Source organism: Pongo pygmaeus, chromosome 16, assembly GCF_028885625.2.
Source record: "Pongo pygmaeus isolate AG05252 chromosome 16, NHGRI_mPonPyg2-v2.0_pri, whole genome shotgun sequence".
NCBI lineage: Eukaryota > Metazoa > Chordata > Mammalia > Primates > Hominidae > Pongo > Pongo pygmaeus.
In genome coordinates, this window is record NC_072389.2 from 103,475,254 (window position 1) to 103,494,334 (window position 19,081).

Below are 19,081 nucleotides of genomic sequence, written 5' to 3' on the forward strand. Positions count from 1 at the left end.
AAACAATATCCTGACATAAAACCTTTCAAGTGTGAAAATCACCAAAGAATAAAAGTAAAATAAAATAAAGCAGGGAAATTGCATGGAGGACTGAGCAGCAATCCCCAGCACCCCCACCAACCACACACACAGCGGGTCATCTCTGGTAACTTCCCCAGCCTTCACTCCACCCTCCAATTATGAAATCAGCAAAATTCTCAGGGGAAGAAGACCCAGAAAGAACAAATGTGGCAGCAAGAGACAGAAGGATCAATACCTTCAGAGTCTGAGAATGTAATGGGCCCTGTAGGTCTGTTAATTATCAAACAAAAATTCTGTTTCAAGAAAGGAAAAAATGCATTTTAATAGCAGCTCTATAATTAGCCATTTCTGTTCTTGGTTTCTTAGTAGTTTTTATGTTTGTCTGCCTTCACCTTTATTTCCTTTAACAATGTTCACATAAAATGGATCAGAATTGCTCTGCCTCTAATTATTTACTGTAACAACCAACAAGCCGAGAGAAAGATGACAAAGTAGTAGAGAAAGATCTTTGTACAGGATGTATTGACTCACCACTGTCTCCTTCTTACTCCTGGATATTTTATTCTTCTTTTCTAGTATATAATTCGTAAATATGCATACACGACTCCCCTGAGTTTCATTTTCTGATAGAGTTATACTTTTGGTCTGTGAGTTTGCTTTTCACATAGATGCGCAGTTTGCCCAGCTTTTGGTAAAAAACAGTTTAATTCCAACCCTAAAATCACCCTTTGCTGAGATGGAGTGATGTGGCCCAGGTGTTTGCTGGGGACTAGAAAAAAGGAAGGTGTTCAGAAACGTAAATGTGACAACCCAGAGAGAGCAGGAGCTTGGATGTCACGATGGAACTGTAAGGCAGAGAATAGTTCAGGGAAAATCATCAATGCCAGATTCTGGTAAGGCAAACGAGAAATTAAATCCTTAGCGGGGCAAACACAAGACACAAAAATCTCTAGGCTGAATCATGATCAAAGCCACTACAATCTGAAGAAGATAGGAGATTCACAGTGTCTGGGGCAGTCACCCAGGGATCATTTTCTCAAATCTGAAATTGTTTGCATCCATCTTTCTGAAAGCCCATCTTAAAAATGTAAGACTCTGAGTTCAGCGCCAGAAACTATGAGCCTTATTATGTGAATAGCAGTGACTCTGCACTCAAATGACATGTGATATATGGAAGAAGAATGAATTTAAGGGTCAGAACGTGGGCCTGGGAGGCAGTAGGTCCAGCCACTATTCATTGTTCTACTGTGGGCAACGTGAAATGACCATTCCCAACAAGTTGTCATTATTAAGTGATTGAAATATTATGGCTGAGATATGACTTGGAACTTGAAGAAATTAGAGGCTGCTAAAAACAAATTTCTGAAAGATGACTATTGCACGACTTTTAAAATAATCCATCCAAGTAGCACCACGGTGAAGAAAAAGACATAGCACCACGGTGAAGAAAAAGAATACCAAGAAATGAAAAGCATTGTTAATAATCTCTCAAGAGGTTCTCTTCAAAATCATTCATAAATAACAATCTATAGGCCTTTTCTATATTATCCCAATTTAAATTTCTTCAGAGATGAGTTAAATCTCACTTTGAGGTTATACAAATGGGATGTTAGGGGAAGAAACCTTCTCTTGGAATCTAGGGCTTCTCTCTGGGCTAAGCACGAGATTTCCCTGCATTATGAAGAAAAGTCCCAAATTACCTGGGTTATGCTAGAGATCTCAAGCAAGATAAAGAACAAAATAAATTTTGCTCTGTTCTCTGAGCAGTTATGGTTCTTGGTAACAGGCTATTGCTGTAGTTTATTGGTCCATCTTATAGGTTATTAGAGCAAAGCTTGTGTCAGAACTTCCATTACAAACCCATATTTTCTGAATTGAGAAATCAACAACAAAATTGGGCTAGTATCGAGCCTTAATTTTCATATTTAGTCCCTGCTCAAGAACTTAAGAAAAGAAATAAAAGAGAGGTGGGTGGAGAGATAGAGAGATAAAAAGAAAAGTTACAGACCTGACACTGCAATTTCAACATGTATATATGTATGTATGTATATATCTATCTATCTACCATCTTAGCAGTTTTCCTCTTGTAAGACTCACTTTTGTTTTATTTTGCTTACATTTTTCATGGGACTTATTTGACAGAGGAGAAAGTATTTGACAGAGGAAATATTAAAGATAAAATCAAATCCATTTTTCACTCTACATATTCACCATACTTATATGTCTATGGAATAACCATATCTTTACTTTTCGCTACTCAAGTCACCTAAAGAACATGAAGATTAACACTGTGTAAAAGCCAGGAGAGAAGAAAGTAGTGACGTTCTTGTTGATTTTTTTCCTTTTTCCTCTGGATAATAATGAGCTTTTGGCAGACTTCCTTCAAGGCGAACTTCTTTTGATTTTTTTCATTTAAATAGAAAACAAATAGTATAAATGTTTTTGTTTTACTCACACCATAGTTAAGAAAATTATTTAAACTTGTTTAAAATGCTTCCCAGGGCAATGATATCTAAGAAAAGATCATTTGTAAAGGATCCATTTTAAAATGCACAGTCTCAGTATAATGTCCACTACAGAGAAAGACCTTAGCTTAAATTATACCACAGCTATTTTAAATGGATTTTTAAATTATCTACCTTTGCATTTCATCATGAATGTTTCAGGGAAATTATCCTGAGATAATGCCAACAAATGGCTGCAGACTTTAGGTTTATAATTGCTCTTGTTCATTTAAGGTTCCCAGCAGACCATATCAGGAAATTCAATGCCTGGCAAGTCGGGGTTGATAATATACCGTAACTGGCATTTTCTTATTAGATGAGCACCCAAATCGGTTTTCATTTGTAGCAATGACCCTAATTAAGAGAGTTATGATTTAAAGCAAGTCTTTGCATTTTAAGAGTCAGATTTGGATATGGTAGAGTTAGCCAAAGGGTTGTATTTTTTTAAAAAACATTGGCATAATCTGGCCTTAATTTTAATTTTTCAAATGTATATCAAATACATTTTTTTCAGTGACTCCCTCTCTCAAAATGACAGACTCCCTTCTAGCTACTGAGCAAATATATGAATAAGCAAAGATGTTCATATACACATACATTCACATGTACCTAAGTATACTCACCTCAGTCTTCACTGAACTATTTGGTTTTTGATCTGCAGGAGGTCTTAGAAAAAAGAACATCTAATTCAGCTAGCTCCCGACACCCCCACTATCTGAAGTGGAAGAACCCATGGCATGGCAGGTAAAGCATTTTGCTTTAGATCATAAGCTGTTAAGAGGTAGAGCCCGAACTACACGAGTCTCTGGAATCCTAATCCAGGTATTTTGATGGTAAATGTACAAAAAGATCCCCCTCCAAAAAACACCTATTTAAAGATGCTATCTGTGCCATATATTGAAGTGTCTAACTTCCTAAAAACTCATCGAGTTGACAGAAATTATTAATTGCTGTGTACCACAAAAGTGTCCTCACTGAAACTTTATGACAACATTGCTGTAAGGGGTCATTACCAAAAAGTAATTTTATTGTAAGGAACTTTAAGTATTCCATCTGAATGTATAGTCAAAATTTGACAACTTACGGGGCTGGATGCAAAGTAAATTCACCTCACCTAACACATCAGTAAAAGGAGGTACAGTAAGAACAATAAGCAACTTTTGGAGGTCATTTTACAATTTATGAAGAATATTTACCTAGATTATTTCTTTACTTACAGTTGTCTTCACGGCCACACTGTAAAGGGGCAGGGCAAGAAAAACATCAGATATTGGACCATTATCATTCGCATTTCATTGTTTGGAAGATACGACTCACCAGGCTTTCGAACAATAGATCCTTGTACTTTCCACTATACTATTCTAACATCCTGAGAGCACAAAATATTATTGGTAATCTATTATAAATCGAAAAAAGCAATACTATTGGTGAGTTGTTGTTATAATTACAGAAGTGATAACAATAGCCATGATTATTTAGCACTTTGCTTCAGATGACGCCCTGAGCAGCCTCTTGGACATCCACAGACGTGAACATCTCTATGGTAGATGTTATCACGCCAATTCACAGAGAAGCAAACAGAGGTCAGAAGCGTTATCTGATTTCTCTAAAATCATGTAGCCTGTAAATGGCAGAACCAAGATTTGAACCAGGTTAACTTCACCCCAAACCAAGTGTTTTTAACCATCGTCTACACTTCCTTCATGAAAGATAATGCATGTGTTTGACAAGATCCCAGTGCATTGGTAATACAGAAGTATAAACAGAAATCAGTGTAAAGACCACCCCAAGCCAAGTTTCAACTAGTATAGGATAAAAATTTGAAAGAACAAAGAAAATTTTATATGACAAATGGCTTTCTAAGAGATGTATGTGTGTGTGTGTGTGTGTGTGTTTGAGGGATAGGAGTCTCAAATATTTTTATATATATATATATACATACACATATACATATAACTATTTTTTCATTTATACATGAGTGCATATACATACATAGAAAATACATATTTTAAAAACTAAAATTATAAGGCCAAAAGGAATAACATATTATTAAGCCCTTTCACAAAATCCTAAAAAGTTCTAACAGTTTTTAAGTAGAATTTATTTCCTAAGTTTGGTGCAGGAGACAGAATTGCTACCAGTGTTACAGGCAACTTTTCATCAAGATCTAATTGTTAGAATTGCTTCATTTCAAGGAAAATGATTTAGCCCCCAGGATATGCATATCTCTATTCTAATAAGCCACATTTTTTAACAAGGGGAAGGCCTTCAGCTATTCTTGCAAGAGTGAAAATTTCCAGGAATTATCCTTACTGCTATTATAAATGAATAAATTTTAGTAGTGCCACACCGCAAATCTTTGGCACTGACCTATATAGAAACATTAATATCTTATGATATTGATTTCAAAGACAAAGTCCAGAACCTTATGGTAAATCTAGAGGAAGTTTGTCTCTCATGATAGATGCTGCCATAAGATTCACCTAATGATATCTGAGTAAATCATAATCTCCAATAAGCTGAAGATGGGATCACTGAGCATATACATCCTCTCCAGGGGACTCTGGGCCCTCATGTGCTCTGGGCACATTTCCTATAAATGGCCAACTAAAACATTGCTAGTTCCTTGTTCTTTGTGACTGTCACTGGTAGATTGAGTTATAATCCAGTCAAGCTATATTCACATCATCCATGCCATTTTAAGGGTTTCAGATGCATCCAAAAGAAGGACATTTGCAATGAGACAAAGTTAGTCAGTCAAGAACTGTTAGAAAGAGATTGGGAAAAACCCAGACGGGGTCATGAAATAAGTGTGCCTTGGGCTTTGGTAGGTGGACAGGCTGAGCTCTGTTCTTCCAGATTCCCTGTTCCTTAAATAGGAATGACCAGCCCTTCAACAAATAAATGAACTGTGGTATACACCAGTAGTTGGGGAAAGCAATGCTTCCCCTCCTAGCCCCTGTACCAAGTTTACTACTTTGAAATATTATTATAATTTACAAGTTGCTAATATATTTTCCAAGCATGGTCCCTTTTAAGTATTAAAACTAGATAGCAGCATATATAAATAATAGAACCATTGATAGGAACCATCAGTAAGCAAGCCAGACTCTAAAAAGTCCCCTTAATGTCTGGGGGTAGGGAGAAGAGGGCAGGGAACCTCACCTTCCAGCATCTCTAGCTATCAGCCCTATAGGCCATTATTTCAAAATTGCCAGCCTGGGTAAACACTGGAGACAGATGTTTTCCAGTTTGTTTATCTTCTTCCTGTCATTTTCACTGATACTCTCTGCTCTTCTTGGCAGGTGACCTTTCACAAATGCTGGCTTTGTTTTAGAAATGTCCTATTGTAAAAAAGTGGGCAGAATTCACAGAGCAAAGGCCAATGTAGCTGGAAGGCTTTGTGGGGGCCATGGAGCCTTGTTTCCTCTGCCAAAGGCCAGTGTTAACCTGCTTCCAGCCATGAGGAGGAAGGGGGTCAGCTCTCACTTCCCAATGCTTCATTCCATTTCAAGCTTCGTTTCTTAACATTTCCAAGGAGAACATACTTAACAGTATGGAACTGTTGGTTGGCTAATCTATTTGCTGTGGTGGTATCTTAGGAAAATAAGAGTCAGAAAATATCTGGGTGACTTTTATAAGGAGATAGAGAAACAAATCAATATTCAACAGTACAAGTGAGGACTGGAAAATGTCCTAGTGGAGACATATTTTCAGTATTGGTTAGTTCTTTCTACTCAGAATCCCTAGAGGAAAAGAACTAATCTTACATGTAATAGAGATCATTGGACTAGAAATCATAGATAACCTGGATTTATGCCCCAACTCTATTTCTATGAGACTGGGGATTCTTGTTGGTGGATCAAAGGACTTCTTTAGGCAATTCCCTCTTTGGCAATAAAATAAGGATAACAGTCCCTCTCCACCTGCCTCGAAAGAGTGTTAAATCTCAAGTAAGATTATGCATATAAAAGCATATTGTAAGTAGCAAACACTCACAAAGGGTACTGAGTACTTGGTACTTGGGCCACGGAGCTTGGGCTAACATCATTCACCAATTGTCTTTTAAAAAAAAAGAAATTTCAGATGATCAAAAACATGAGGCATTTCTAAATTAGAAGAGCTCGAATAATGATCCCTTTCTGGTTCCTGATACTGTGGAGACAGGTTAATAAGTAAGACAACAGTTTCCCATCAGGAGATGGAGAACTCAGTGATCGAGGTATAATGATAACACTGAAGTTACTAAGCAGCAATTCCTTCTTGCTCATATCTCAGAAGCAAAGAATCCTCAGGGTTAAGGGACACAAAGCCCACAGAGGCCTTCCTGAGGCTTCCCAGGTGTTAGCATGCTCAGGCCTTACTCAACAGACGAGACAAAGTGATGCCAATGCCCCCATGATAGGAAATAAACTTCTATTGTTTCTTGAAAGCATCTCTGGATAAGAGCAAGGACCAGAGGGCTTTTTCCCATGGTATCAAAAACTGAAACAGAGAGAAAGAGAATTTCACATCACAATGTTAAAACATCCATCTCATGCTCTGAGGTGCATGTAGCTCTGAATGCTTCCTTCATAGTAGGAAGGCAGGCCTGAGGTTGCTCTTGGAAGGAGTCTCTGGCACAGAAAGCTTTGTAGAAACTCCAACAGATCTCCAATCTCTGCCTCCTGATTAGCTGCTGCCTTCACCTCCTCTTTTGCTTTTCTATTGCAGTTGTTGGATTTGTGATCTTTGCCATTTTAGGAAAGTTTCAGCATGTGCTGTACTGTAATTTTAGCTTTGTACTGTCTTTCATTTGTAAAAGAACCTCTTTAAAGAAGAGAATGGAAACAAGCAGTTCTTCAAAGGGTTTCAAATGAGAAATGTTCAAGTGTGTGTGAGTGCAGGCACTGTGGTAAACTCAGCAGTTGCTGGGCAGAGGTTATTCATTTATACACTCAGTCATTTGACTTGGATTCCTAGACCTCTATAATAGAGGCTGGCAATCTAAAGATGAATGAGAACAACTGACTGCATCCCTAGAAAGATGTGGCCCAAGGAAACTAAAATTCCCTTCTCCCTCACTGTCATCACCATCAGCAGCATGAGCAACCTCAATAGCATAACACATTTTTATTCACGGGTAACCCATTTAATATAAATTCTTCAGTCAATTTCTTTGTTTGTTTTGTTGTTGTTGTCTTTTGTTTTACTTTTATTTTGGATTCTGGGGTACACGTGTAGATCTGTTATATAAGTAAACTTGTGTCATGAGGATTTGGTGTACAAATTATTTAATCACCCAGGTAATAAGTACAGTATTCCATAGGTGGATTTTGATCTTCTCCCTCCTCCCACCCTCCACCCTCAAGTAAGCCCTGGTGTCTGTTTTCCCTTATTCATGTCCATATGTACTCAATGTTTAGCTCCCCCTTAGAAGTGAGACTATGTGATATTTGGCTTTCTGTTACTGTGTTAGTTCACTTAAAATAATGGCCTCCAACTCCATCCATGTTGCTGCAAAGGACATGATCTTGTTCTTTTTTATGGCTGCATGGTGTATATGTACCACATTTTCTTTATCCAGTCTACCATTAGTGGGCATTTACATTGATTCCACATCTTTGCTATTGTGAATATTGCTGCAATGAACATACATGGGCATGTCTTCAATCAATTTCTAATTCATCTCTAAATCTTCTGTATCACTTTCAACTACTTTGAACACATAGAACTTAGTAGGCATCTAATATTTGTGGAAAGATGATCTTGAAGAATAAAATAAACATCTAAAGTGGGTTGATACCATTTGAGCAGGAAGAGTGAGGGTGGGAGCATCAGTTGGACAGCATTGGGGACAACTGAGGAATAATGGAGTAATTAATTGTACACGACCCTAGGCCCTTTGCACTCACCAGATACCGACTTCCTCCTGCATTCTTAGTCACAACCAGATTCAGCTTTAATTGATCTCCACTGAGCACCTAAAGTGAACCAGGAATTATGTAGGTATTCTTGTATGGCATACTTTCCCTAATATCACAAAACAATCCCTTACATCCAATTAATCCCTCATTACTGGGGTGGGAAATGTGGCTCAAAGATACTAAATAAGTTGCCTAGGTTCCACATCCTAGTCATGTTAGACCCAGGATCCCGTGTCAGGTCTGCTGCCTCTGACTAGGGTTGCATTATTCTCAAGCATCAGAAATCGATCTCGGAACATGAATAATAAATGAGAAAGACCCACCTAGTTAAAATGACTGTAATTTTTTAATCCATTTGGATGATCGGAACGAAGGCTATAAAAGCATCCTTTGAAAGATCAGGCCAGCCAGAGTCACCTCCCCTTTGCAAGGAGGAAGTCACATAGGTCTAGCTCATCCTCTTAGGAGTGGAGCCCCTGTGAGTTTAGTTCCTAACCAGCTCATCCCAGCCTGGCCTCTCTCTACTGCCTCAATGCAAATGACTACCTGAACCCAGGGTAACCTTATAGATTTTTTAATTCAGTAGTTATTTAAAGTCACTGAACAACTTATTTAGCAGATAAGATAAAGTTCACAGGATAAAATGTGTAGGCATGCAAATGTGAAGCATTTCCATGTGGCACACCGAAGTCTGGCATTGCGTGTTTTAAAAGCCTTCAAAGTGCCGTGCATGTCCTCGTACTTTTCTTTATTCCAATGTAGGATTGTGGAGATCTAATTTCCCTCAATTAAGTTCTCATTGCTGATGAAGCCTGAAGAGAATGTGAAATGGTTTGAATTGAGGAGTGTGTCCTTCAATGTGGATCGATGGGAAAGAACAGTGTGACCAGAGCAGCCATGGGGCAATGCTCTATATCCTCACCAAAGAAGATGGATGCTTTGGGAGTTGAAGAGGATGATCAATAGCATTCTGACTGACACTGCTACAAGAAAAGGTCACTCAAGAGTCCAAGCCATAGGGTGTTACCCAGCCCCTGAGGGTGTCGTTCACATTGCAGCCCCTGTAAACAGCACCTCCTGGACTTGATAGACATGGTGGCCCTATAGACCCCTTGTCTTCCCTATTCTCTAGTACTATTATCCTCCATTTATGACCAAGATGGCAGAGCAGGCAGAAGGAAGAGAAACCACCATATGTTGCCTTGGCCCCAGCTCATGACAACATCCCCAAAGTCAATAGCCTTTGAGTGCCCACAGGAAAGAGGATATAGGAGTGAGAAATAACATGTGCCTGTTCTGTATCAATGTCTGCATTTTATTGATCCATCCACAATCCCTCCCAAGAGGGGTGGATCATTACGCCCTGTCTTTACAGCCAGTGCCTCCTCTGTATGAAAGCCACAGCAGAACAATCCCTCTTTGCCATTCTCAACTTTGCTTTTGTCAATAAGTGCTGAAGACATAAAAAGGGAAGATGGGCTTTGCTCCTGAATGAGAGCTATTTGACTTTCAATATACAGACTGTGGCAAATACCTTTAGATGTTGTGTCCTGTGGAGCCTTTTCAGAGGTAGGTTTTGTTTGCAGAGGGCTCTTTTCTCCTTAAACTAGACCCAGAGAGCCATCCTTTCTTAATTTGACCTTGTGGATGCATAGTGGCATAGGTATGCCAAACCATGCCCTGGTCCCTTGGTGGAAATGATGGGCTCACAGTATTTTTTCCAGGCAGCATCAGCCATGCCATAGTGAGCAAAGATCGAGTTAAACAGAGCTTGCCTTTCTTTTGTGTTTAGGCTGCTGCCCCTTCTCTCTCTGCACAGCCCCAGACTGGCAACATTTTAAGGCAGAGTTTTAAAGTAAGGAGGAAATTGCCACGTTTAGCTGTTATGCTTTTTCCAAGCTTTAGGGCACACACAGAAAATTTAAATGCATCCCCAAATAGTACTTGGTATCAAGAATGGGCATCTTTAAGGTACTATACAATGGAAGATTGAGGATGTAGCAGGACCACAAACATAAAAATTAACGTATCCAACTCATGGCTCCTCCCAACTCAGTATTAGAAGAAGCAATGGGGAATAAGAACACATTCTCTCTTGGGAATGTTCAGAGTAGTAAAAAGCACTTTATATTTATGCATAATTAGCTACTTTTGTGCTTTACAGACTGTCTTGTACATGGTTTGTACCTCATATTAAATTTGATGATGGATATGAAAGTATTTTATAAACAGAAAATTGTTATGCAGATTTTAGCTATTATGAAAACAATGATGAGTAAATAACTTCAGTTAGTGAGGCTGTCATTGGACCAATTTGGAAGCCTCTCTCTCCTGTTTCCTCAGTCCTACCCTTGGATGGAGAAGAAAGAAAAACACAGAAGAAAGGAATTTTAGGAGATGGAAATTTTTTAAGTTACTGACATTTACTAATAGTCATAGAACTGCAAATTAAACAGTAACATTCCATTTCAAGTTGTAAGAGATTGGTAAATAAATAAAAGATTGAAAACAATCAATGTTGACAACACTATAGTGTAATAGGCAGTGTGAAGTGTTAAAATGTTAAAGATCCTAATTATTTGTTATAACAATTCCACTTTTGTGAATTATCCTACCAAAAATGAAAACACTAGTCATTATATCCCATTACATCCATATATGTATAGATAGGTAACTAGATAAATAGATATAAATAGATACCTATTGATGTTCAATATGGGATTGTTTGTAGTGCAGAAAACTGAAAATAAAAATCCAAATAATCATTCATAAGTCAATAGTTTGTTTTGTCTTGTTTTGTTTAGTTTTTTGAGGCAGAGTCTCGCTCCATCTCCCAGGCTGGTGTGCAGTGGTGCTATCTCAGCTCACTGCAACCTCCACCTCCCAGGTTCAGGCGATTCTTGTGACTTCAGCCTCCCAAGTAGCTGGGAACACAGGCATGCACCACCACAGCTGGCTAATTTTTTTTTTTTTTTTTTTTTGTATTTTCACTAGAGATGGAGTTTCGCCATGTTGGCCAGGCTGGTCTTGAACTCCTGGCTTCAAGTGATCCACCCACCTTGGCCTCCCAAAGTACTGGGATTATAGGCATGAGCCACTGCACCCAACAGTCATTCTTGAACAACAAAATTTTAATGTCTTTGCACTAATGCTCTGCCCTCAAGATATACTGTAATTTACTGAGCCTTACACATATTTGTCAATGTATAAGCTGATTCTAATATTTTGCCATTATAAAAACACAGACATAGGTAGCCTTGTATACAAATCTCATTTTACAACTCTGATTATTCCCGTAATGTTTATTCCCAGAAAGGGAAATGAATAGTATTTCGGACTGTGATGTCAATTGAGTGACCACAGGACAGAGAACAGGGTGGTTGGGAGCAGGGTTTGGCAGTGTGCACTGGAGGGGAAGGGTGGGGAAAAAACGTTCTCCGAAGAGGGGGTACTTGACCAGGAGACCTACATGATGGGAAGGAACCAGGCATGCATAATGCTGAGCAATCAGCCTCTCTGGCAAAAGGCATAGCACGTGCAAAGGCCCTGACTCAGGAAAGCTCCAAAGCTTTACAAAGCCTGGAAAACTCTCAAGAGGTAGTCAGCACCCTGTCAAAATGGACCAATCAGCTCTCTGTAAAACAGACCAATTGGCTCTCTGTAAAATGGACCAATCAGCAAGATGTGGGTGCGGCCAGATAAGGGAATAAAAGCAGGCTGCCTGAGCCAGCAGTGGCAACCCGCTAGGGTCTCCTTCCCCACTGTGGAAGCTTTGTTCTTTTGCTCTTTGCAATAAATCTTGCTGCTGCTCACTCTTTGGGTCCACACTGCCTTTATGAGCCGTAACACTCACCACGGAGGTCTGCAGCTTCACTCCTGAAGCCAGTGAGACCACGAACCCATGGAGAGGAAGGAACAACTCTAGACGTGCCACCTTAAGAGCTGTAATACTCAACGCGAAGGTCTGCAGCTTCACTCCTGAGCCAGTGAGACCACGAACCCACCAGAAGGAAGAAACTCCAAACACATCCAAACATCAGAAGGAACAAACTCCGGACACACCGCCTTTAAGAACTGTGACACTCACCGCGAGGGTCCGCGGCTTCATTCTTGAAGTCAGTGAGACCGAGAACCCAATTCCGGACACAAAAGGTAGAGGTGTCCTCAGGGAATAGCACAGCAGAATTTTCCACATCGCAGGGAATGCTCTACAAAATGTTGAAGATGTAGAGGAGTTCTTGCTGAAATCAAGAAAACAAGATTAGAAAAATTAGCAAAGGTTGAAGGAAAGAATAAGAGTGGTAGACTAGGTCCTTTTAGGGTACACACAAAACAGACTGCGGATGATGAGAATTCAGGGTGCACAGTAGCCAGGGAAGCCTGGACCCCTGCAACATCTGCAGCAAGTACAGATGTGAAGTGTTCTGCCATAAATTCAAGCATAGTGGTTCTGTGTTCCTACCTTGATGCCACTTCAGGAGGACTCCTCACTCCTCCAGGGCTGTTGAAATGATATTTTGATGTGATCTTCATTTTTGTCAATACCGATTGTCTCAACCCCATTTGTTTGGAAAAAAATTACTAATTTGTGATGCCACATTAAACATTTGCTGAAATACATCTGCATTGGAGGGTCTATCTCAAGGTGCTCTATTCTTTTTCATTGATCTCTTCTACTAATGCTCATACCAATGTGCCTTCCTAAATTATGTCGTTTTCTTTTAACAAAATTTCTATTTACTAGGGCAAGTCTTCCTTACTTAGTCTTTGTTCAGGGGTTGGGGTTATTCCAACCCTCCATTCAGCCACTGAACTTTCTAATAACAAAAAAAAATTGCCAAAACAATGACACTAGGATTTCGATGACTTTGTTAAAACTGTAAATAAATCAGCATGGAACTGCAATAGCCATACTGTCTTTTGAAAATATCTCCTAATTAACATAGGATTTCATGTGTCCCTCAATTAATTCTCTCCTCTGAATTAGTTGTTTCTATTATACTTCTAAATGTTTACTGCTTATACAGTATATAGGAAACATATGAGAGTTTCATCTTTATTTGTGTTGTATTCAGCCACCTTAATATCTTATTAATGTTCAGAGTTATTTTATCTTTTGATTGTTTAATTTTTATCACATTCTCCATAATAACAAGGACATCATTAATATTCATGTCTTGTTTCTGATTCTTATGTGAATACAGGGGATGTATTGTTGATAAGTGTATTAGTCACTCAAGATGTATATTCCCTGCTTTATAAAATAATTGCATGTGAGATTGAATTTATTCCTTTTGCATTCCTGGAATAAGCTCTATGTTGCATTATTTTAAACATTGATTAAATTTATTTGTATTCTAGCCTTTTAAAATTTATAAATATTCATTTATGCTTTTAAAAATGGTATTAGCACACTCAGAATATTTTTTCACCTGGAATTAGTATCAGTATTCTATATTTTCCAAAAAAGAAAATCATTTATTTTACTGAGTGCTTCAATATTCTGGCATAGATTTAGAGGATTTATCATTTCTGCCTCCTTTGTATTTGTTGTTTCATCATTTCTAACTTCTAATTTTGTTTATTTGAGCTAGCCATTTTATTATCTTAAGGAGAATTCCAGACATAGGTCTTGAAATTGTTTTCCTTATAAAAATAGTGTCTTAGATGTACCTCTCCATTTACTTGTCAATTATATTCCTTACCAATATTGCTTCTTTATATTTACAGAGTTCTTTTTTCCTAATTTCTTGAGTATAATGATTAACTCATTTCATTGTATTTTTCTTTAATAATGCTATGAATGTGCTTTTTACTACTGTTTTGGAAGCATCCAATGTCTTTATGTGTTGTATTCCATTTTTTTCTTTTTAAAATAATTGTATTCATAATTTCTTTCTAGACCTGCCAGATATTTGCAATAGTATATTTAAATTGCTGAATAGGTTAATTTAAAAATTTTTTAGCCCATGTTAAATTCTGGAATTTTGGGGAGGTCTTTTTCATGGCTTAGAATATCATTTTTTCTGATTTTTTTCTTTTAATTTCTCAATAGATGCCTACAAAAGGAATTATTTTTTATTAGAAGAGTAAAAAATGTGTGCTTTAGTAACTTTTCATTGTTATCCCTGATGGTAACACAAGCCTAGCAGGACTAAATAATTAGCAACTAAGACAACCGAAGTTTGTCTTGGATGGGCACTTTGTTTGTACATACCTAGATGGCTTTTTTTCTCCTTCTCAGATTGTACTTCTTTTTAGATTCAGATAAAACACTGGAAATTTTTAATTAATGGAATATTTTATTTATTGCTTTAACAAATAGCTCTATTTTGTGGGAAGCCATATTCATAAATGGACATCACACAATCTCTGGATCCCACCTAGTTCATTTAAGAGATCTGAACTACCCTTGTTGGCACCACTCCCACCTAGCGGCTCTTTTCAGAATTACATAGAGAGCGTCTCAGCATGACGCTCATGATGCTGAAAGTCATCATCTTCAAAAGTAACCTGTTCACACAAGGAAAGAATCACAATTAAGACATTAGGAAATATTTATCAAACTGAAGCACCTTCTGACATTTAAATTCCAACACAGTTTGTTTGGATTTTTTTTCTTTGCAGGGTTGAGGGAGGTAAAATTATCTATTTGAAACTAGATGTAGCATGTTTTCTACATAGACAATAAAATATCCAAGAGTAACTCAAATATTTTATTAGAAATATTTAGAAATAACCTTTTTGGAATTTATTATTGTTATTCATCTAAATTTCGATAAACTTCTCTAATCAGTTTCTCCTGATTACCAGGTTATGTTCAATAACATGACGCAGTCACTGATGCATGTGACAGCTGAAGGGGCTCAGTGATGTGAAACTCATGTGAGAAATCATGACGGGAGATGCAGCTTTTATAACCCTGCACTGACTGTCTACTAAAGCACAATAATCAAGCCACTTTATGAGACTGGTGATGATACTATAATGACATCAATCTGAGGACAATTTAAAGGAATATTCCATTTTCAAAAAATATTCTGGAATACAACTGAAGAGATAAGCCAATAGAAGAAGTACTTTAAGTATTTGTCCCTAGTTAATTTGTGTAATCAGCTTGACAACTTGCAAAGTCAGTTTAATTCTTTACCTAGCCCTGTAAGATCTGTCTACCAATAACAGCATTATTTAGCATATACTAAAACCATTTTTCCTTGTACTATAATACTTATAAGAAGAAAGTCATCGAATATTTTCATACTTTAAACTCTACAGATTCCCAAATAACCAGGTTTGTATTTTAAGGTCCTACAATATTAGAAAATATTCTGTCAAAATAACACTTTAGATATTTGCCAAAAAAGCATATTCTCAGCAGACCTATAGCTTGCCTTCTGTCCTTCAAGGAAGGATAATAACCTATCTTAATTGTTCCATAAATTCCTAAATAAGGGCAAGAATTTAGAGTACCGCTCATGGCAAAGTTATGGTCCTAAAATTAAAAGGCTGAAACTCAAATAATTTTAAAAATTGGTTTGCATGTTATGTACGAATGGGTAGTGGGCCTTTCATTTGTCCTTTGATTATTTTAGGTGTGCTTTGTATCAGGGGAAATGTAATCTGGAGCTAAGCAAAGCAAAATTGTGACACATACCAGAGGGAACAGTTTTAAATGAGAATCAACAGAAATAAGGGGGGGGAAAGTCCTGAGACAGGGTCATCAGAAAGATGAAGAGACAAAATCTGTCCATTGAAGAGGCTGCCCTCACTCTCACTCAGCCACCCCATCCCACCCAGTTCTAAGGCATTCTCAGAACCACCCAGATCCCAGTTGTGACGAATTGTTCCAAATAAAGATATTCACTCAGCCATGTAACCATAAAGAACGGCAGTCATCATATTAACTGTCTTCATGAAAACATTTAATAACATAAAGCAATGATAAAGAATTTTGATGAATGCAGATATATGCACACATACCCAAATTTATAAAGCATTAAGTGGAACTCAAAAGTTGCTGCTGGCATTTTTAGCTTATGGCATTTTTCCTTAGAAATCTGGGAAGTTCACTGCCAGGCCCATAGGCGCTGCAATCCGAGAAAAGGCTGGATTTTCTTGCGCATGGAGGCATCCCTGCATCTTTGCAGAGATTTTTGACAGGGTCTCTGATCTGCAGGCTGCAGAGCCACCTTTTCGGGGTCACCTGCATACAGTGGGAAACACATTGCATGCCGAGCTGCAGATGCAACGAGGGCTCCTGAAGAATCACACACAACTTCCTGGCGTCCCGTGGCTGTTGCAATGGGAAGGCAGGAAAGGAACATCCTCTAGACCTGAGCCAGACCCAGGAGACTGCCCACAGCTGACCCCGCCTTCCCCCAAGCTCCCAATGAGAAATTGCTCCAAAGTCCTCTACTTTAATATTATTATTATTATTTTATTATTGGCTCTCTAATATCTCCAACTTACCACATTTCAAGCATATGAAAATTGAAAACAAAACAACATATGGAGAGAAGATTTTTGTGGAATTGTCAACCGGTCTCCAGGAGCACACAGCAACCATTTCTTAAGCACTCTTATCCCTGGTATTTCTCAGTTCAAGTGGGAAGACTTTCAAATAATTTAGTATTGCATTAGGTAATACATTTGAGGACTAAGATGATAAATCGGGTATAATATTCCTTTAAAGTATTAAAGGTTCAAGGAAAAAAAAAGACATTAAAGACAGATGCCAGTCAGGGAGCACATTCAGGGACGAGAGGGAGGAGGCAGGATGTCCCTCTGCCTTCGCTGCTCCCTTAAACACAGTGCTGTCCTGAAGAGCCCCCACGGTGTCCTTCTTCGGCCCCCATCCTGCTGCATCTCTGCCCCTCCTCCCATGACTGAAAACAAATTGTTTTGGGCTAAAATACCCCGGGCTGTGCCTTGACCTGCTGGTACAGTGACACTGTGCGGCTTGAATTTTTACATACAGCTGCATAAAGCAATTTTCATGTAAATTTCTAGGTAAATCAGCCTGTAGTTGGTCCATTACAGGGACACATACACAAAAACCATTAAGTTTGACAGAAGATTAGAAGTTGCCCTTGTTTCTTCCTACGCCTTTCTCTGTGCCTTCAACGATGTGTCTGAAATGGGAAAATGAGAATGCCTAAGCACCCCAAAGAAGCAGGACTCTTATCTTGGGACTGTGCCTCCCCAAGGCTGGGATGTGCTGAAATCAGAAAGGGCTTCTCCGGGAAAGAGAGAAAACTTGGTATGAAAATCAGCCCTCAGAAGAGCAGGGAGAGCTGGGTAATTCTCTCTCTCTGCCCGGGAAAGACTGGGCCACCTTCCATTACCTGGCTTCTTCTCGATGAGGCGATAGACACAAATAAACAGCCACTATGGGCCCCCAGTGGCCCCACCACTCCTATGGATGCAGACAGGCCAGCTCAATTAGCTCACAGCAGGTGGAGAAGTTTCCAGGGTCAGAAGAGCAAATCAGTCCTTCAGAGGCACCTTTCCCTGGGAGCTGGGAGCCACCACCCCTCCCTGCACAGCCAGCAACAGGAGTTAGGCAGGCGACCCAGCCATCTAGCAGCTGCCTATCTGGGCCCTCCATCTAAATGCATTCCTGCCCAAAGGAGGCTCATTTCTTGAACATGTTCTTTTAAGGCAACAGCATACACAGAGCACAAAGTGGAAGATGTAACCAAAACCTGGCCCAGGATGTTTGTTTATGCAATCCTTAAATAATTCATCTTTATCCCTATTGAGCCCATCACAGCATGTCAAAAATAAATGTGTCGCCTTGGCCTATTGTTTGCAGCTCAGGATTGTCAAGCGAGAAGAAAATATTACAGAAACGGAGGGAGATACACGCAGGAGTGTGACCTTTAATTGCACTACCTATAACCAATCTCATCAAATTAAAGCACTGTATATTTTCCTTAATAACCTCTGATTAGGCTGGGGCTATGAGTGGACACGAACACCCGCCATTGCTATGCAGCGGGATGTCTGCTTAGCACCAGCAAAGCGTTTGGGAATAAGTGAGCAAAATGCTTTAATTTGATAGGGTTAGAATCCTGCAGGCTCTGGGGTGAAAGGTCTCCAACAGCTCCGCTCACACTGAATATGCAGAAATAAAAAAGTAAATTGCTTACATCTGCTGCAGGCGGCAGGGAAAATGATCTGATTGGATGGTCCGAGGGCTCTCCATCTCTTTTGGGTTAGAGAGAGGGTTTCAGAGCATCAAAAGCTTGTAATTGGAGTAATTCTGAATTAATGGACACACACACATACACACACACACACACACACAACATTTTGAGGCAGCTGTTTGCAGAAGCCTGCGTGTTTAGGAATGCTTACAGATTGCAAAGAAGCAACTTCAAAAATAATCTTTTCTTCTCTCCAAATGAATCCTAACTATGGGTTTGAATTTGACAACAGGTAACAAGCACAACATTCTTATCTGTCTCATCCTCCTGCCACAAAGCCTGGGAGCTATCAGACCTACGTATCTGCTTGCCCACCATGTATATCTTCCTGAAATACATGTGCGCTCCAGCTCTCCTTCATGCATAAGAAGATAATTCAGAAAGGGCTTCACCGGGATTCCTAGAAGTTGACAGAGAAAGCCTGGGTTTTGCCTTGCTTTGT

At 38.9% G+C, this 19,081-nt stretch overlaps 1 protein-coding gene across 2 annotated transcripts in view; it reads right to left on the reverse strand.

Moving 5' to 3' along the window:
• Nucleotides 1-11,802: 11,802 nt before the first annotated feature.
• LOC129014360 (uncharacterized) overlaps nt 11,803-19,081 on the reverse strand; it is a 135,523-nt gene continuing 128,244 nt past the window's right edge. For both annotated transcript variants that reach the window (XR_008494202.1, XM_054451697.1), the window contains one exon: nt 11,803-12,672. Coding sequence is in view for 1 of the 2 variants with exons in the window: in XM_054451697.1 (XP_054307672.1) it covers nt 12,640-12,672 (33 nt within the window). In the remaining variant the exon portion in view is untranslated. The remainder of the gene's footprint in view (nt 12,673-19,081) is intronic.